At 31.4% G+C, this 18,809-nt stretch overlaps 1 protein-coding gene across 1 annotated transcript; it reads left to right on the top strand.

The window, feature by feature from the left end:
* Positions 1-10,879: 10,879 nt before the first annotated feature.
* Positions 10,880-12,080, top strand: LOC114327045 (uncharacterized). Its single transcript, XM_050644849.1, has 2 exons — positions 10,880-11,127; positions 11,537-12,080. Exons 1-2 carry the CDS (start codon positions 10,880-10,882, stop codon positions 12,078-12,080), a joined length of 792 nt encoding a protein of 263 aa, XP_050500806.1.
* Positions 12,081-18,809: the final 6,729 nt, after the last annotated feature.

The raw sequence follows: 18,809 nt of genomic DNA, 5'->3' as shown, positions 1-18,809 counted from the left end.
TGTCTTTTAAAGTGATTCAATATGCTGATGATTTCTGCTTCTATTGGGAAGTCAAGAAGTATGAGCAAATAAACAACGCATTAGAAAATATTTCCTCTCGATTAAGAGACTGGTTTTTATATAACGGATTTGAGCTGTCAGCGAACAAATCTGCCATCTCAATCTTTACAAGGTATAATCTACTAAGATTAGAGAGTATATCGCTATATACGTGTACATTTCCATACAAACAAAGTGTAAAATATCTGGGGGTAAAGATGTCAAAAGGGTCTAAATTTTTTAAAATCTACAGTTAAAGTATGGTGGGGAGCAGACGTAAATACAAGTTTATTGTTCTTTAGATCTTATATAAGATCGATCATAGACTATGCCAGCATATTATATGGATCTGCCAGCAACAATTTGTTAAAGAAAATAAACGTAACCATCAATTGCTGCCTTCGAGTATGTCTAGGAGCCATGAGATCCACTCCGGTTGAAGCGTTGTTTGCGGAAGCCATTGAATTACCACCACAGTATAGAAGAATTTATTTGAGTGACAAATTCTTAATATAAACCAAGAATTATAATCATGTCCTGCTTTCTGATATTCGAAAATTAAATGAATTCACCCTAACTAACAGATTTTGGCAAAAAAAGAATTTACCGCCGTTATGTGAGGCAGTCCAAAACAATAACTTCATTAACAACCATATACAGTATTTGGATAACATTACGGTTCTCGAAGATTTTGATTCCTTTTTTATGGAGGATAAAGTAGTAGAACCTTGCTACAGTGATCACCCTTTAGTCAATTGTATTAAGATCAATAGCTTACTTTCTGACAATGCTGAAGCCCATGTCTAACCTTTTGTAAATTTAACTTACTTATCCGTGGCCTAGTCTTGTGTTGTTGTATGAAAATGTCCTGATGGGTCCCTGGACGAGAAGTGTGTGTCCCAGTTAATGTTCCTTTTGTCATAATTATTGATTTTTATTTCGAATATTCGGTTAGGGTCGTTAGGATTATTTAGGTTAGTTAGGGCTATAATATGTATCTTGTGACTGGCTGAATGACTAATGTGTATGCCAAAAAAAGGAAGAATCAACAAAAATTACATATAAGGAAGAATTAGAGAAGAAAATGGACAAAGAAGGAGAATATTCGGTTAGGGTCGTTAGGATTATTTAGGTTAGTTAGGGCTATAATATGTATCTTGTGACTGGCTGAATGACTAATGTGTATGCCAAAAAAAGGAAGAATCAACAAAAATTACATATAAGGAAGAATTAGAGAAGAAAATGGACAAAGAAGGAGAAATGACAGAAACAGTAGAAGAAGAATGGAAAAAATTTAGAAATGCTATGAAAAATGCAAAAATACTAGTAGATATGTGGGACCACAAGAAACAACAGAAAAGTGAAGACACCATGGTGGAATCATGAGGTAAAAATTGAAATAAAAGAAAAGAAGAAACTGTGGAAAGAATACTTGAAATAAAAGAAAAGAAGAAATTATGGAAAGAATACTTACAAGACAAAATGTAACCAAAATATGAAAGATACACAATAAAATAAAGAAAATGTCAAATTGTTTTATAGAACACTGAAAACCCTACGACGCAACAAAGAAATAAATCTAAAACAAATAATGACCAAGAACGGAAAAATATTAACTGATGAAAAAGATATAATGGAAAGATGGAGAGAACATTTCGAAAAACTGTTGAATTGAGAGCAAGCAAAATCAAATGAAAATGAAAACAACGCATTTGGCGGATCCGACGAAAACACTGAGAAAATAGAAGCTATACAAAAAGAAGAATTAGAGGAAGCGATAGGAAAGATAAGGACTGGGAAAGCTCCTGGGAGCGGTGAAGTTAGTCCAGAGATGTTGAAATATATAGGAGAAAAGGCAAATGAAAGACTATTTCCTTAATCTAATATGGGAACAAAATATTGCCTAGAGAATGGCAAATTGCAATAATCGTATGTACCAGTGCATAAAAAGGGAAACGGAAGACACTGTCAGAACTATAGAGGCATACTTATCCCTTTTATCTGTTGCAGCAAAACTATACGAAATAATAATAGAAATAAAAAGCAGGATATGAATAGAACATAAACTACATCATGTACAAAGCCGATTCAGAAAAGCACATAACACCAAAGACCATATCTTTACTATGCAACAGGTAATAAAAAAAGCCTTAAAGACAAATAAACAAGTATGCGTAAGTTTTATAGACATGGAAAAAGAATGTTTGATTAAATCGAGAGAAAGACTATATGTGAGAGCCTGAAAAAGAAACAAGTAAACGAAGACCTGATAGATGCAACAAAAAGTGTGGGCCAAAGAAAACAGTCCACCTCGATATTTAGCAGTATTTATTATATTTTAAGGAAATGACGAGAAAGGTCGATTTTTGATCTAAGGGGGACACATTTTTACGGTAAATCCATCTGTCATTTGTCAACCCCCTCCATTCCACTTCTCCCCACTTCTCCCCTTATTTTTAAATAGGGAATAGGGGTTGTGTGCAAACTTATTTGAAAGGTTATTCAATTCTCTATTCAGTAATATAAACATTAACATAAATATTTATACAGGGTGTCCAAGAAAGAAATTTTTTAATTAAATTAATTGACATAAAAAGAAGAATGTATGTAATTTATTTAATTCAAAATACATTCTACTGCTGTCACAAAACAGAAATAAATGTTTTTTATAAAATAAACATTGCTTTTCGCTTAATTTCAATGTTCAAGCCGCTACCCATCTGCCTCTCGGTAAGTTCAATATTGAATTTAAGCAACAAACAATGTTTACTTATCAACTAAACATTTTTTCTGTTTTCTGTCGGCAGTAGAATGTATTTTGAGTTAAATAAATTACATACATTCTTCTTTTTGTGTCAATTAATTTAATGTAAAACAATTTTTCTTGGACATCCCTTGGACAATAATTATGTCAATGTTAATATTACTGAATAGAGAATAAATAACCTTTCAAATGAGCTAGCACACTACCCCTATTCCCTTTTTGAAAATAAGGGGTGGGAGGAGTGGAAGAGATAGGTTGACAAATGACAGATGTATGTACCGTAAAAATGTGTCCCTCTTAGATCAAAAATCGACATGTTTCGTAATTTCCTTAAAATCTAATAAATACTGCTGAATATCGAGTATAATCGAGGTGGACTGTTTTCTTTGGCCCACTCTGTATAGAAAAACAATAAATACATAAGACCACAAAATATTCAATCTTAGCCATTTGAAACAACGCAAGAAGTTGGACAATGAGGAACATTAAGCCCAATACGTTTTATAAATATGATAGATGAGATAGTGAAAGAATGTAAGAAAACCTTTAAAAAATACTGTATAAAATGGAATATAATGCAAATGATAAATGCAGAGAAACACAGGAAAACTGAAGTATAATTTAGAAAAATTGAACTCAGAGGCAAAAAAAATACAACATAAATATAAATAAAGAGAAGACACAGATAATGAAAATAACGAATGAATTTTTCTTAAAAGTCATTCATTGTTTATTCATATTCATATTTATGTAAAAATTATTTTCAATGAATAGAAAGAATGTTTTAACTGTGTGCTGACTACATATTAGAATTCTAAACAAAAAATTGTGGCACCGACATACAGGGCAAAACATAATATTTCAGGAAATTAGGAAGATAAATAGTATGGTATAACTAGATCCAAACCCAGACATCCAAAGTGAAAGTTATCCTCCAACATAAAATTGTTCTATATGGTCCACATAATGTTCAGAAAAAAGTCACACCATTTTGAGCGTCGGGTTTGGGGGGAGAGGGAGGAGAAATCGGTAAATTCGTAGTATTTTAGGTTTTCCGTCAATATTTCTAAAACTATGCGGTTTAGCATGAATAACCTGCTATACAAAAATGTTCTACATTAAATTTGAAATAAAAAAGGCCCTATGCATAATTCTTCTAAAATGAACGGTTCCAAAGTTACGGAGGTAGTATAGTATAATAGGTCCAAAAAAGACCTAACCCAGACATCCAAAGTAAAAGTTTTCCTTCAACACCAAATTGTTCTATATGGTCCACATATTGTTCGGTAAAAAATTACACCATTTTGAGCGTCCGGTTTGGGGGAAAGATGGGGGAGAAGTCGGTAAATTGGTAGAATTTTAACTTTTTCATCAATAATTCTAAAACTATGCTTTAGCGTAAACAATGTTCTATACAAAAATGTTCTACATAAAATTTAAAACAAAAAAGGTCCGATACATAATTGTTACGGGGGGTGAAAAATGAAGGTTTTCGATACTTTTTATATTTTTTGGGCAATTCATAATATTACTGATGAAAGAAATTTTCAACAGGAAAATTTGCTATTTCAGTGGCCGATGGTATATTAGTGATAAGCCCTTGAAGAAAGGTCAACCTCACCACCCAAAATCATCATCAATTGCCCAATAAATGTAAAAAGTATCGAAAACCTCCACTTTTCACCTTCCGTAACTCTGAAACCGTTGATTTTATAACAATTATAAATAGTACTTTTTTGTTTTAAATTATATGTAGAACATTTTTGTATAGAACATTGTTTACGCTAAAGCATGGTTTTAGAAATATTGATGAAAAACTTAAAAAAACTACTACTTTACCTACTTCTCCCCCATTTCCCCCGCAAACCGGACGCTCAAAATGGTGTTACTTTTTACTGAACAATATGTGGACCATATTGAACAATTTGGTGTTGGAGGAAAACTTTTACTTTGGATGTCTGGGTTAGGCCTTTTTTTGGACCATTTATACTATACTACCTACGTAACTTTGGAACCGTTCATTTTAGAAGGATTATGTATCGAGCCTTTTTTATTTCAAATTTAATGTAGAACATTTTTGTAAAGAAGGTGGTCCATGCTAAACCGCATAGTTTTAGAAATATTGACGAAAACCGTAAAAAACTACGAATTTACCGATTTCTCCCCCTCTCCCCCCCCCCCAAACCCGACGCTCAAAATGGTGTGACTTTTTTCTGAACATTATGTGGAAAATATAGAACAATTTGGTGTTGGAGGATAACTTTCACTTTAGATGTCTGGGTTATGCCATTTTTGGATCAATTGTATCACACCAAATACTATTGACAGTCAATAGTATTTGATCACACTAAAAGTAGAAAGGTATTAAACATACGTTAAAAAATCGCGGGTGTGATCGAGAGGACAGTCCTAGATTTTAATACCCAACAACGAAGTAAAAAAGATGGACTAAACAAAACTATGACTAATTATGTGGAGGTAGAGGAAGATTAGATGATCACAAAAATATTGGATTGGATTGGAGGGTGTCCAAAAAAAATTTTTTGAATTAAATTTATTGACATAAAAAGAAGAATGTGTGTAATTTATTTAATTCAAAATACATTTTACTATCAGAAAAGAGGAAAAAATGTTTATTTGGCAAATAAATATTGTTTTTTGCTTAAATTCAATATTAAAGCAGCCACCCGCCAGCCTCGTGACAATTTAAACATTTAATTTAAGCGAAAAGCCATGATTATTTTTCAAATAAACATTTTTTCTGTTTTCTGAGAGCAATAAAATGTATTTTGAATTAAATAAATTACATACATTCTTCTTTTTATGTCAATAAATGGAATCCAAAATAATTTTTTTGGACTCCCTGTATAAATAATTATGTTAATGATTATATTAGTGAATAAAGAATTCAATTACCTTTCAAATGAGCTATCACACGACCCCTATTCTCATTTAAAAAAATCATACATGACGTCATCACGCCCAGATGTGTGACGTGACTAGTATGATATATATGCCAAAAAGTCGTAATTTAAAAACAAAAATTGACCTGTTTCGGGATTTTTTTTAAATCGTCCATTCTCGAGAAAATGAATTTAGTCCAACCTTTACGTGCTCACTGTATATGATCCAAGAGTTAAAAAAACTAAGTTAAGTAATAGCCCAGTAAATGAACGGGAAATACGGCGATACCGTGTAATTTTCTAATTACCTTCCACTTCAAAGTTGAAATTGTGCCGTTGGTTGCTTTTACTTGGGGGGTGACAGTCATCCCTTCTCGGGGGTGAAAAAACATATGTTGTAGATAAGACCGGAAATGGATAAATTGACTGATTTTAAGCAACTTTTGTTCTATAGAGTTTTTTATGTAAGTCAATATTTTTCGAGTTATTTGCGATTGAAAATGTTTATTTTTCGAAAAAAAACTACGTTTTTAGACGGTTTTTCGCAAATAAGCAAAATTAAATATGTGATCGAAAAAATATACTTAGCTAAAGTATAGCTTATAAAAAACTGAAAAATATGGTGTATCAGTAAAGTCTATAAATCGAGCAAAAACAAAGATGTAGCTCATGAAAAATACGTTCTTATTCGTCTAATTCCAAATCGAATATTTCAAGGTGAAATCACTGAAAAATTAAGCACTTTTCGGGAAAAACCTATTCATACTTTTTTAAAGTGTTTATAAAAAGCTTTATTTTAACCGTTTATAACAGTTTCTAGCATTAAAAATAAGTGAGTTACGCTCAAAATAAAGTTGGCCCTCTTTTTTTTGGTAAAAAAATCATGAAAATCTCTTCGTGTTTAGCTCCCCAAATGAAATTAATCGCTACCGCTTTACAAAAAATTTACTTACTTATCTATTTTTTATATTATCTGTCAGTCTCACCGGTTTAAAGTGCTTATTTTTGAAAGGGTTATAGTTGAAAAAGCTAGAACGGGTCACTAATCACGAGTGTATGCAAAATTTAAACAGACCAATCTTAACCAATTTTTGTCTAACGGAAAAACAAAATAAAACTAGCATATTTATAATAGCAAGACCTACATTTTTTTACTATTTAAGATTTTTCTTATCACTAATACTTTTTAAGTTATTTTGAAAAAAGGAAATTTTTCAAAAATTTTAAGAAAAATTTTTTTAATATAAAACCAATTTTTTTCAAAAATAAGCGCTTCGAACCAATCAAACTTACAGATCATATAAAAAATACAAATACAGTTAAAATAAATGGTAAAGCGGTAAAAATTAATTTTATTTAGGGGCTAAATAGAGGGAGGTTTTCACGATTTTTTTTTACGAAAAAAAGGGGCCAACTTTTTTTCAGTGTAACTCGTTTATTTTGGATGCTAGAAACTTTTATATAAAACAAGTATAAAACTTTTTTTAGATACTTTAAAAATGTTAATAAGCTTTTCCCGAAAATGCTTAATTTTTCGGTGATTTCGAGTTGAATTATTCGATTTGGAATTAGACGAATAAGAACGTATTTTTCGTGAGCTACAACTTTGCTTTTACTCAATTTGTAAACTTTACTGATACACCATTTTTTTCGTTTTCTTATGGGCTATACTTTTGCTAAGAATATTTTTTTCGGCAAAATATTTACGTTTTGAGTTATTTGCGAAAAACGATTTGAAAACGAAGTTTTTTTGTCGAAAAATCAGCATTTTTCATCGCGAATAACTCGAAAAGTATTGACTTGCGTAAAAAACTTTATAGAACGAAAGTTGCTTATAATCTGTCAATTTATCCATTTCCGGGCTTATTTTAAACACGCCTTTTTCACCCCCCGAGAAGGGGTGACTGGCACCCCACAAGGAAAAAGCAACCAACGGCACAAATTCAACTTTGAAGTGGAGGGTAAGTAGAACCTAAATGGTTCTACCCTAAATAGAGTTGCCCCTGAAAATTACACTCCAAAAGGGTCATTTATTGGGCTATAAGTAAATATACTAAACGCACAAAGTAGCGCATAATTTTTTAAACAGAAAATTTTTTTTAAACTTTTATAAGCTTATAAACTTTTATAGTTTTTTTAAATAAAAATAATTTTTAATTTTTAGCAGGTTGTTATAATACTCGTCAATCGTCTCCTTTAGGTGTCTACAAACACATTACATTTCAAGTTGAAGCGTGTTTTTGCCGAAAAAATAAACAGTTAATAAAATGTTGTTAAAAGAGAGTATTTATTTTGGATATTTGTGTTCAAAAAATTTGATCTGTGCACTGTGTGTGCTTGAGTTTGCAATGGGGAGGTGCGTTCTTACAAAATGTGTAATATAACGTCAGAACAGGCAGCCCAAATTGTAGGTTTAATTGGAGATGGACGATAGCAGCAATATCTTGCTGATGTTATGGGAATCCAGCGTTTCAAGAGTTTCAAGAAGGTATAGAGAAAGTGGAGGATACATAAGAAGACTATTTCCAGACGTCTCAGGAACACGAACCCCGCAGATGAACGTTATTTGCATCTGCAGAATTTGCGTAGGTACACATCATGTTACAGCTAGACAACTACGAAATGATCTTTGCACAGCCCATAATGTTCGAATAAGTGCCAATTCGGTTAGAAGCAGATTAAGGGAATTTGGAATCAGAGTCAGAATGCCTGCTACTGATCCACTGTTAACGAGGACACACCGTATGGCACGTTTAAGTTTGACACCAGAACATGTCGATTGGGGTATTAACGACTGGGCTAATATTCTTTTTATTGATGAGTCAAGATTTGCACTTTGTGGATCCGATAGTGCAAAGTGTCTGTCGGATCTTTTGAATATTCTCTTGCTTGGTGTGCCGTCTACATCATCTTAGGTTTGCGGATATGGTGAAAACCTTTCTCTGCCTCACGCCCATTCACTATAAGTTCTGTAAAGCTTATCGAGATACTAATTTTACGCAACCAGAACAATATTTTTTAAACGCTTTTCGTTAGTTCAATCGTTTCGGTCAAATCTTCAGACGTTAATTTGACTTCCTTTTGTTCAATGCAAATGAATGAAAATTTGGATACATATGCATTCGCGGGAACAATACACGAATAGTCAATAAAAAAATTTTTCATGTTTATTAATTGTTTAAATAAAAAAAACCATTTTAATGGAAAATGCTTAAATTCTCTTGTTTTTTACAATGTAGAAACTTGAAACTTTTACAGATTGTAGCTAATTATATGAACTACACATAATTTCACTTTTTACGTTAATTGTTTAGGCCCGAAACAATTAACTTGGGCCCGAAAGTGTTTGCAGAAGGACAGGCTTACGTTGCATTCAGCCGAATGCGATCATTAGACGGCTTGCACATCGAAGAACTGCATTACGAGAAATTAACAGGGTCTACACACCGTGCAATAGTAGAGCATGAGAAGAGATGGAAAGACTGCGAAAACTGTAATAGGTGTAAATAATGATTTTGATTTAAGGAATGTATGAAGAAATTATAGAAAATGTACAATGTATGTATCAAATGTTGAAATAAAGGCAAACAATGTGTCTATCATATACATCCTTTTTTAAAACATGACGATATATTTTAATGTTGGAAAAGTGTAAGACTAAAAAGTAAAAAATAAAAGAATATAAACAAAAAATTTTAAGAAACGCTTTTCTGTAGTTAAGAGTGACTAAAATTAAAAATATTATAAAAAAATCAACTAAAAAGCAAAAAGTTTAAAAAATTCAAACTCGAAGGATTATTCGAAAAAACTGTTAGATTAAATATACAAAAATCTCACACATACGTCAAAAAATTGAAAAAATCGAACACATTCGTTAAAGAAAATCGTGGGGTACGTCTTCATCGAATTAACAGTTTGAGGATAAATATTTTTTTACTTTTCGCACCCCACGCTTTTCTTTAACGAATGTGTTAGATTTTTTCAATTTTTTAACGAACGTGTGAGATTGTTATATTGTCTAACAGTTTTTTTAATAATCGAGTTTGAATTTTTTTTATTTTTTGCTTTTTAGTTGATTTTTTATAATATTTTTAATTTTAGTCACTCGTAACTAAAGAAAAACGTTTCTTAAAAATCTTTCTTTATATTTTTTTATTACCAATACAAATGTTTCTTTTATTACCATTTATGAATAATTGAGGAATATAATATTTGCCGCTTCAAATGACAAATATTGACGCTTCCAATGACAAATAGCTGGTTTGGGCATAGGTAAATTGAGTCCCATATACCTGAATTAAGAAGGGTCAAAATATTTAGATGGTCGAATTGAGTCCCGGGCATCGTAATCCTTCTAATTACATTTTAATAGCTTTCTAATTTGTAAGTACTTTCTAATTTGTACTTAAGCATATTTAGAAATATTGTTATTACCTGGAATAACAATAGTGGAATGAAATAATTTTATTGGTTATGCATTTATGGTAATCAAATATAAAAAAGCAATATCCTACAAAATATTTAGTATGGTGCGATCTATCTGTATACTATACGGTGTTAAGTTGATTGCCAAAATGAGTTCAGTGAAAATTGTTCTTATTGAAAAAGGAAAACAATTGATTGTGTTAAATGGCTTCAAATATCGTTTTCACAAATCTTTAAAGAATAACGACAAGTGTTGGATGTGTTATGCGCAGACGAGAGAAAAATGTAAAGCATTTTTAAAAACCCAAGGTGACAACGTAGTGACGGAAATTCGGGATGAACACAACCATAGCGACGAAGATGCACTTAACCGTCAAATGTTAAGTAACTCCTTAAAACGAAAGGCCGTAGAAGACATCGGTGAAAGACCTATGAAAATTTTGCAAAAGGAATTACGAAATGGAGATATTAGTACCTTGACTACCAAAGACGTGGCATTGGTTCGAAAAAATATGTATAACGCCCGACGATCTCTTCTGCCTAAATTACCAAAAAGTATGGAGGAAACTCATGATATATTAAAAACATTTTTTAGTGAAAACCAACAAAACGAGGATTTTCTAATGGTGAACGACATAGAAAACCAAATTATTATGTTTTCCTGTAGCAGCAATTTAGATTTTTTAGCAGATTTGGACACCATTTATATAGATGGAACTTTTGAATATTGCTAAAGTTTTTTAAGCAAATGTTCTCCATCCATGGTCTAAAAGAAGATCATTATATACCTTTGGTTTTCTTCTTACTGCCAAATAAACAAAAACATACATATACACTGGCACTTAAATACCTAACAGAACAAGTTGAGAAATGCAATAAAAAACTCGCTTTAAGAAAGGTATTTGCAGATTTTGAAGAAGCAATTCAGCAAAGTGTCACTGAAGTTTGGACTAATGTTTCATTGAAGGGCTGCCGATTCCATTTAGGACAATCCTGGTAAGTAGTCATATTTGAATCCTTTTTTGAATGATGATGATGTGTATGTGTGCTTTTTGTTTTTTGGTTTTTTTTTGTACTGATTTCCCATATGCCACGCTGTTGTAATTTTCCTGGTCCTGATAAGTAGTCATATTTGACATATTTGAATCTTTTTTTGATGATGATGATGATGATGATGATGATGTGTATGTAAACTTTTTGTTTTTTGGTGTTTTTTACTGATTTCCCATATGCCACGTTGTTGTAATTTTCTTGGCCCTGATAAGTAGTCATATTTAACATACGAGTATTTGAATTGTATTTTTGATGATGATGATGTGTATATATGCTTTTGTTTTCCGGTGTTTTTTACTTATTTTCCATGTCATACTGTTGTAATTCTAATGATGTTATTTTCTTTTTTCAGGTGGCGCAAAATTCAGGCACTAGGTTTAACATCCTTATACAAAGACAAAGAGAGTGATGTAGGAAAATATTTAACATACTGCTTTGGAATGCCATTTCTCAACCCAGAAGATGTAGGAGATTGTTTTGTTGAAGCTTTATCATCAATACAGCCACAAAATCATAGAATAGTAGAATTTGCGGACTATCTGGTCGATAATTATGTCTCAGAATCGGCTAAGTTTCCGCCAGAAATATGGGCGGAGATGTCAAGCAGTTTACAACGGACGACGAACGCATGTGAGAGTTTTCATTCCAGGTTTAACTCGTCATTTTATTTTGCTCATCCTCATATTTTTCAATTTTTAACAGTTTTAATAGACTTTCAAAGTAAAACGTATGTTAAAATTAGAAGTGTACAAAAAAAAAGTAAAAAAAATTTATTCTGCGCAAACCCTTACATCAAAAAATTTGTAGATGAACAAATTTTAAAATTAAATAATAGATTAATATCAAAATTTGATTACCTCAAAAGTGTAGGTGAAAAATTTAGAATACATAGTTAAATAAATGAATTAGCATGTAATTCTAGCTTATATTGCTTTTTGTAAATATTGTAGGTATACATTTTTGTAATAAAATTATATGATCTAAAATAAATTATTGTTTTCTAGTTCCTAGAAATCATTACGTACACCGATTAAGCCCCAGGTAGACACGGGACTCAATTTACCCATCTTCGGGACTCAACTCGGCTATTAGAAATACGGATTATAAATTCTGGGACTCAACTAGGTTACTCCGGCTGGTTTTGCTTCAGTTGAAAGTTCTTTGTATACTAATCCTTAATTTTTATAATCTCGACCAAAACACATTTTTATTGACAGCTTTATTATTGACGGGACAAGGTGTCTTAGAGCAAAAAGTTAGGCTAATAGCTGGATAATTTTCACCACAGTGAGTTTACTTGTTTTTCTTCGTATGTGAGCTTTAGTTTCACACTTGTCTGAACATTTGACACATCTAGTTTCTTTGTCTAGAACTTTAATTTACACTGCATCCTTTAGGTCATTTACTTTCTCTCGTTTTTTAACACCTTTTACAAATATATTTTTTAGTTACGTATAATTTGTTAAATTTAGTTTCATTATTTTAATATATTTTCGGTAAGTGTTTATGGTCCAAATTTGGTTAATCACTTTCTATTTATTGAGTTCTGAAACTAATCATCATATCTAAACTTCAAGCCAACTACATTGTTGCGTGATTTTATCTTCAATAATCAAAATGAAATTAGACTACTTTATATTATAAAAAAATTTAAATAATAAATAGATTCAAACCTTTACTTTAAATTTTAATTTAAGCAGTGGTGTAGAAACAGAAATTCTTTAACAACGATTTTACTAAGATTTTATATTATATTGTTATTTAAACTATAAATCTCGTTTGGGTTTTGAAAGCAAGATTACTTTTCTTTCCTGCGAATCCTCTAATAATCGCTTGGGCATCTACTGTTTTGTGGATGATGGTGTTTATTTAGGCCTATGTTCATTATGACTTCTAGGTATTTTGCATCATCTCTCCACTCTCGTTTGAGTGTTCCTTATAACTTCAGCTTTGTCTTGTGTGATGAAGACTAAGTATTCTATCAATGCAGTGGAAATATTGGTTTTCTTTCGTTCCGCAAAATTTTATGGGCTTCTCATGTAACATGTACGTTTGAGCCCCGTTCTTATATTTCCTTTAGATGGTTGTCTCACACCTGAGATTTGTTATCTTGCAGTTCTTGTTTGACTTGTCGGCGTACCTTGTTTCTGTGCTTTTGGTATCTAGTTATTATGGCTATTCTTTTTACTTTGTTGCATTTACTTATTGGCTTCTTTAATATTTGGCTAATTATTCCTCTACATTATTTTCTATAAATCTACCTCTTCTGATGCGGTGTTTTTTTTTCATTGCGGTGTTTGTTAGTGGATTTTTTAGCATATTTACAAGTTCTAGGACTTTTCTTCTAGTTGCTCTGGACTGGTAAGTCTATGGGCTGTCTATTCCTCCGCTTTTTGAAAGTTAACTAAGTATCAATCTGGGCTTGGGTGTTGTTGGGTGTAAAAACTAATTTACCGACTTCTCTCCCATCTCCCCCCCCCCCCCCCAAACCGGACGTTCAAAATGATGTAACTTTTTACTGAACAATATGTGGACCATATAGAACAAGTTGGTGTTGGAGGAAAACTTTTACTTTGGATGTCTGGGTTAGGAGTTTTTTGGACCAATTACACTATACTACCTCCGTAACTTTGGAACCGTTCATTTTAGAATGATTATGCATAGGATCTTTTTTATTTCAAATTTAATGTATGTATAACATTTTTGTATAGAAGGTGGTTCATGCTAAACCGCATAGTTTTAGAAATATTGACGAAAAACGTAAAAACTACGAATTTACCGATTTACCTGACTCTACACTTGAAGATATCTGATTATATCTCCATGATAAAAAGGAACGTTGTAAGCTTTTTGTGTAAATTAGAACCTTATACAACAAACGATTTTATGAATAGTACATGGAACTAACGTATTTAAATGTACCTATATAAACTTATGTAAGTAGTGCACTTGCTAATTATTGTATTTTTTTACTTTTATGTAAATGTCATAATTTTAAACTTGTATCTTTGACTGGCTTTATACATTCCTTTTTTGTTAAAACTTTATGTATTTAAGTGTAAGAAAAAAATTTAAGTATTGTAGATAATGGATTTGGAGAAGAGATATGACCTTGATTATTTCATTCACAGGTAGTGTTGCCAGGTCCGATTTCTTTTAAATCGGTACATAAGGTAAACCAAATCGGGATTTAGGGTTGTAGATCGGGACAAATAAACAACAATAGCCCAGTAAATAACTGTTTTGGAGTGTTTTACTTACCTTCGTAAGGTTCTACTTACCGTCTACTTCAAATTTGAACTTGTACCGTCGGTTACTTTTACTTGGGGGGTGACAGTTACCCCTTCTCGGGTTTGAAAAAACGCGCTTTTTAAATAAGTCCAAATGGATAAATTGACTAATTCTAAGCAAATTTTTTTCTATAGACTTTTTTTACCAAGTCAATATTTTTCGAGTAATTTGCGATTGAACATGTTTATTTTTGGATAAAGAAAACCACTTCTTCTGATGGTTTTTCGCAAAGTCATGAAGTATTTTAACGAAAAAAATTGTCTTAGCAAAAATGTAGCTTATAAAAAACAAAAAACTTGTGTGTTCAGAAAGTCTATAAAACCAGTAATAAAAAGCAAAGTAGTAGCTCATCAAAAATACGTTCTTATTCGTCAAATTCCAAATTTAATATTTCAACGTGAAATAACCAAAAAGTGAAGCAATTTTTGGGAAGCACTTATTGAAATTATATAAAGTGTTTAAAAAATCTTTATTTTTTTATATAAAAGTCTCTAGCATTAAAACCAAAAAATCGTGAAAATATCTCCCTATTTAGCAGTATAAAAAAATTACCGCTCTACCATTCACTTTATATGTGTACCTATTGTTTATACGAAAAAATGCTTTTTTTTTCAAAATAACTTGAAAAGTATTAGTAATACGAAAAATCTCAAGGATTAAAAAAAATGTAGGTTTTGCTTTTATAAATATGATAGTTTCATTTTGTTTTTCTGTAAGACAAAAATTGGTTAAGATATCTGTTCATATTTTGCATACACTCGTGATTAGTGACTCCATCAGGCCCTTTCAACTATGATTTTTTCAAAAATAAGCCCTTGAAACCGATGAAACTTATAGATCATATAAAAAAATACATAAGAAAAGTAAATTGTTTGTAAAGCGGTAATGATTAATTTCATTTGGGGTGCTAAATAGGATATTTTCACGATTTTTTTACCAAAAAAAAACTTGATTTTGAGCATAACTCGCTTAGTTTTGATGCTAAAAACTTTTTCAAAACACAAAATAAAGCTTTAAAACACTTTAAAAAAGTTTTAATGGGTTTTTCCCGAAAAGTGAAAACGTTCAACGGGTTCACGTTGAAATCTTTGATTTAGAATTTGACGAATAAGAACATATTTTTCATGAGCTACAACTTTGCTTTTGCTGGGTCTATAGACTTTACGAGTTCACATTTTTTTTTTCATTTTTTTATATGCTACATTTTTGCTAAGAATATTTTTTTCGATCAAATACTTACTTTTTTAGTTATTTGTGAAAAACCGCCTAAAAACGTGATTTTTTTGTCGAAAAAATAAACATTTTCAATCGCAAATAACTCGAAAAATATTAACTAAGTTATACTTATTTTAAACGAGCGGGTTTTCACCCCCGACTAGGGGTGACTGTCACCTCCCGAGTAAAAGCAACCAACGGCAGAAGTTCAACTTTGAGTAGAACCTAAGTCCAAATTTTCATGCAATTTGGAGTTGACCCTGAAAATTACACGGTATCGTATTTCCCGTTCATTTACTGGACTACAAGGTGTTTTCATAATCCGTATTTAATCCCACATAATAATAATCAGACGAAATTACAAAATAAAATTGTAGATTAAGTAAATTATATTTTTCATTCGATATTGTCGCCTTTAGGAGTGCCTTGGTTTTTATAACATAGTTACATATAAAATTCACTGAAAGTAATTCTGAAATTGGTTTTCATGGGTGAAATTTATCGGGACATTTGGTGTCCCGATCAGGTACAAATCGGTACGCGTCCTCAGACCCCTGAAAATCGGGACGTCCCGCGCAAATCGGGACACCTGGCAACGCTAGTCACAGGAGACTCTGACCAATAGAAAGCTATACAGAATACAGAAATAAAAAGTACAGCGAATATTTCACGACCTTAAGAATAAATACGAAAATAATGCTCCACTTTTTTCCAAATTTGTTGTCATTGGGCATTGTCAGACAAGTTTTCGAAAAATGGTCGCATTATTGTCAATTTATTCTCACTCTCTTGTGATATTAATGCCGATAATTTTTGATAATATCCCGTCGTCAAGCATTACGTCAGATGCCCTTTGACGCAAAAATGAACATGCAGTGAAATTAATGACAATTAATGTTTTACAGCTTGCCACAGAGAACACCAAGAGACAGGTTTAGCAAATATTCAGGTGAAGATATCAATAAAATATTAATTAAAATGATTTAAAAAGACAGTTTTATTCATGATAATAATCTCAGCGAATTACACTCGATATCTAAAATTATTATCGACTTGTTGCCCACGTGACACTTTGACATAATTTCACTCCCCTTCGGGTCGTAAAACTGTCAAAGTGTCACTCGGGAAACAAATCGATAATTTTAGAGCTCTCGTGCAATTACCACTGAAAATTTCTCATAAACTTGTATACTAAATCGGTATAATTCATACCTCTTGTGAAAATCCAATACCTTAATAATATAATTAAATATTTTCGATTTTAAAATATTGTAAAATATTTTAAAGAGTCTGAGTAAGAAAAGAGATATTTAGTTATATTTTTTGTGACATTTTCAACGTCATAGCTCTCCCCAAAATCAATTACCTATACTAAATTTACATTCAAGATGGAGTAGAAATAAACAAACTACGACACGTTAAATGCGGTAACCGGTCAATTGCTCGAATGCAATTGCTCGAAAGTCAATTGCTCGACATGAAAATTGCTCGAAATAAAAATTGCTCGAATAAAAAAGAAAATTATATACTTATCTAAAATATTTATTCAAAATAATACAAAATATAGACATAAGAAAGATTCTTGAATTAGGACAAATTATGTGATATGTCACATATATAATAGTATATTAATTTATGCTGAAAAAGTATTTATTAGAAATCTAAGCTATCTTTGAACTTTTAAAATAATAAGAAAAATAACGGTTTTGATTTTCTCTCATTATGATAATTAGGTATTATAATAATTTCCAGGTATTAGGGAAAGATTAAAATCATTAAATACCCATTAACATGTTTTTTATTGGGTATGTCTTGGATTTTTGTGGATATTTTGTGGATTATTGCGAATAAATATTTTAGATATATACTTCTCTTTTTTATTTTGTTTTATTTTATTCGAGCAATTTGTATTTCGAGCAATTTTCATGTCGAGCAATAGATTTTCGAGCAATTGCATTCGAGCAATTGACCTAGAACCGTTAAATGCTACTAGGAGCACTCCCGAATCATAATTTACAATGTATAAACTTTGGAAATCATGAATTGGGATTTACAATGTTTATGTTTATACATTGTAAATTATGATTCGGGAGTGCTCCTAGTAGGATTTAACGTGTCTTGGTTTGTTTATTTCTACTATCAAAATCAAAACCTATATTGGATCTCTGCTAACCAGAATAAGCGTTCAAGCCAATTGACTACGGCACTGGACTTTATGAAAACGCGAATCTGAACTGGTCATACCCACTTTCATTCAAATGATTCATAACACCGACCGACCAGCAGTATATTGATGAGTGACCCAATTTTTACTTTTTTAAGTCATTGCTTACTTGAATAGGATGTAAAACTTCCCACAAACTATTAATAAATCAAGATGTAACAGATACGTAAAATAAAATCTGTTTGTTTTCCTGTTGTATTTTTTTACGAAACATTTAGCAAATTCTTAAAGTACTTTTATAGTCTCAATAGTCTGGGCTGATTATCGGAGAATAGGCCATTTTTGGGAAAAGTTATTTACCAGCAATTTTATTGCTGGAATCGAATCTTATGATTGTATATATTAATAATATAGGGATGCAAAGTCCGCAGATAGTGTGCTACTTTTTTTATAAACAAAATGGCGCCCGAAAATCGTGTTTTTTTCAATTTTTGCTCTATAACTCCAAAGATTTTAACTTTACACCAAAAACAGTCAAATAAAAATTCACCGCAATTAAATTCTGGATAGAGACGTGTTTTTTCCGATTTACTTTGACGAAAACTTTCCCCGAAAAAAGCGGGTTTTTCCAACAAAATCTTTAATTTTCAATTAAACTTTTAGATAAGTAATTGTTAATTAATAATTAAATACCTTGGTAATGTAAAAGCCTTTTTTATATAGATTATAATTCCAGAAGCTGATGAAAATTACATGAACAGTTTAGCAACAATTGAATTGTTAATTAAAAATTTACGGTCGCTATTCGCGGTGTGCAAGTACTTGGAAAGGGAAACGAGAAACGACCGTGCGCGAGTCGCGGAGAAATATTGCAACTATCTTAAATAATTCATATTGTTAATTGAAATTGTCAAATTGACGTATATTTCATACCTTCTGTCATTGACGCAGAAAA

The sequence above is a fragment of the Diabrotica virgifera genome, chromosome 2 (assembly GCF_917563875.1).
Source record: "Diabrotica virgifera virgifera chromosome 2, PGI_DIABVI_V3a".
Taxonomy (NCBI): domain Eukaryota; kingdom Metazoa; phylum Arthropoda; class Insecta; order Coleoptera; family Chrysomelidae; genus Diabrotica; species Diabrotica virgifera.
Note: the sequence above shows the minus strand (reverse complement) of the source record. Positions and strands in the feature narration are given on the sequence as shown.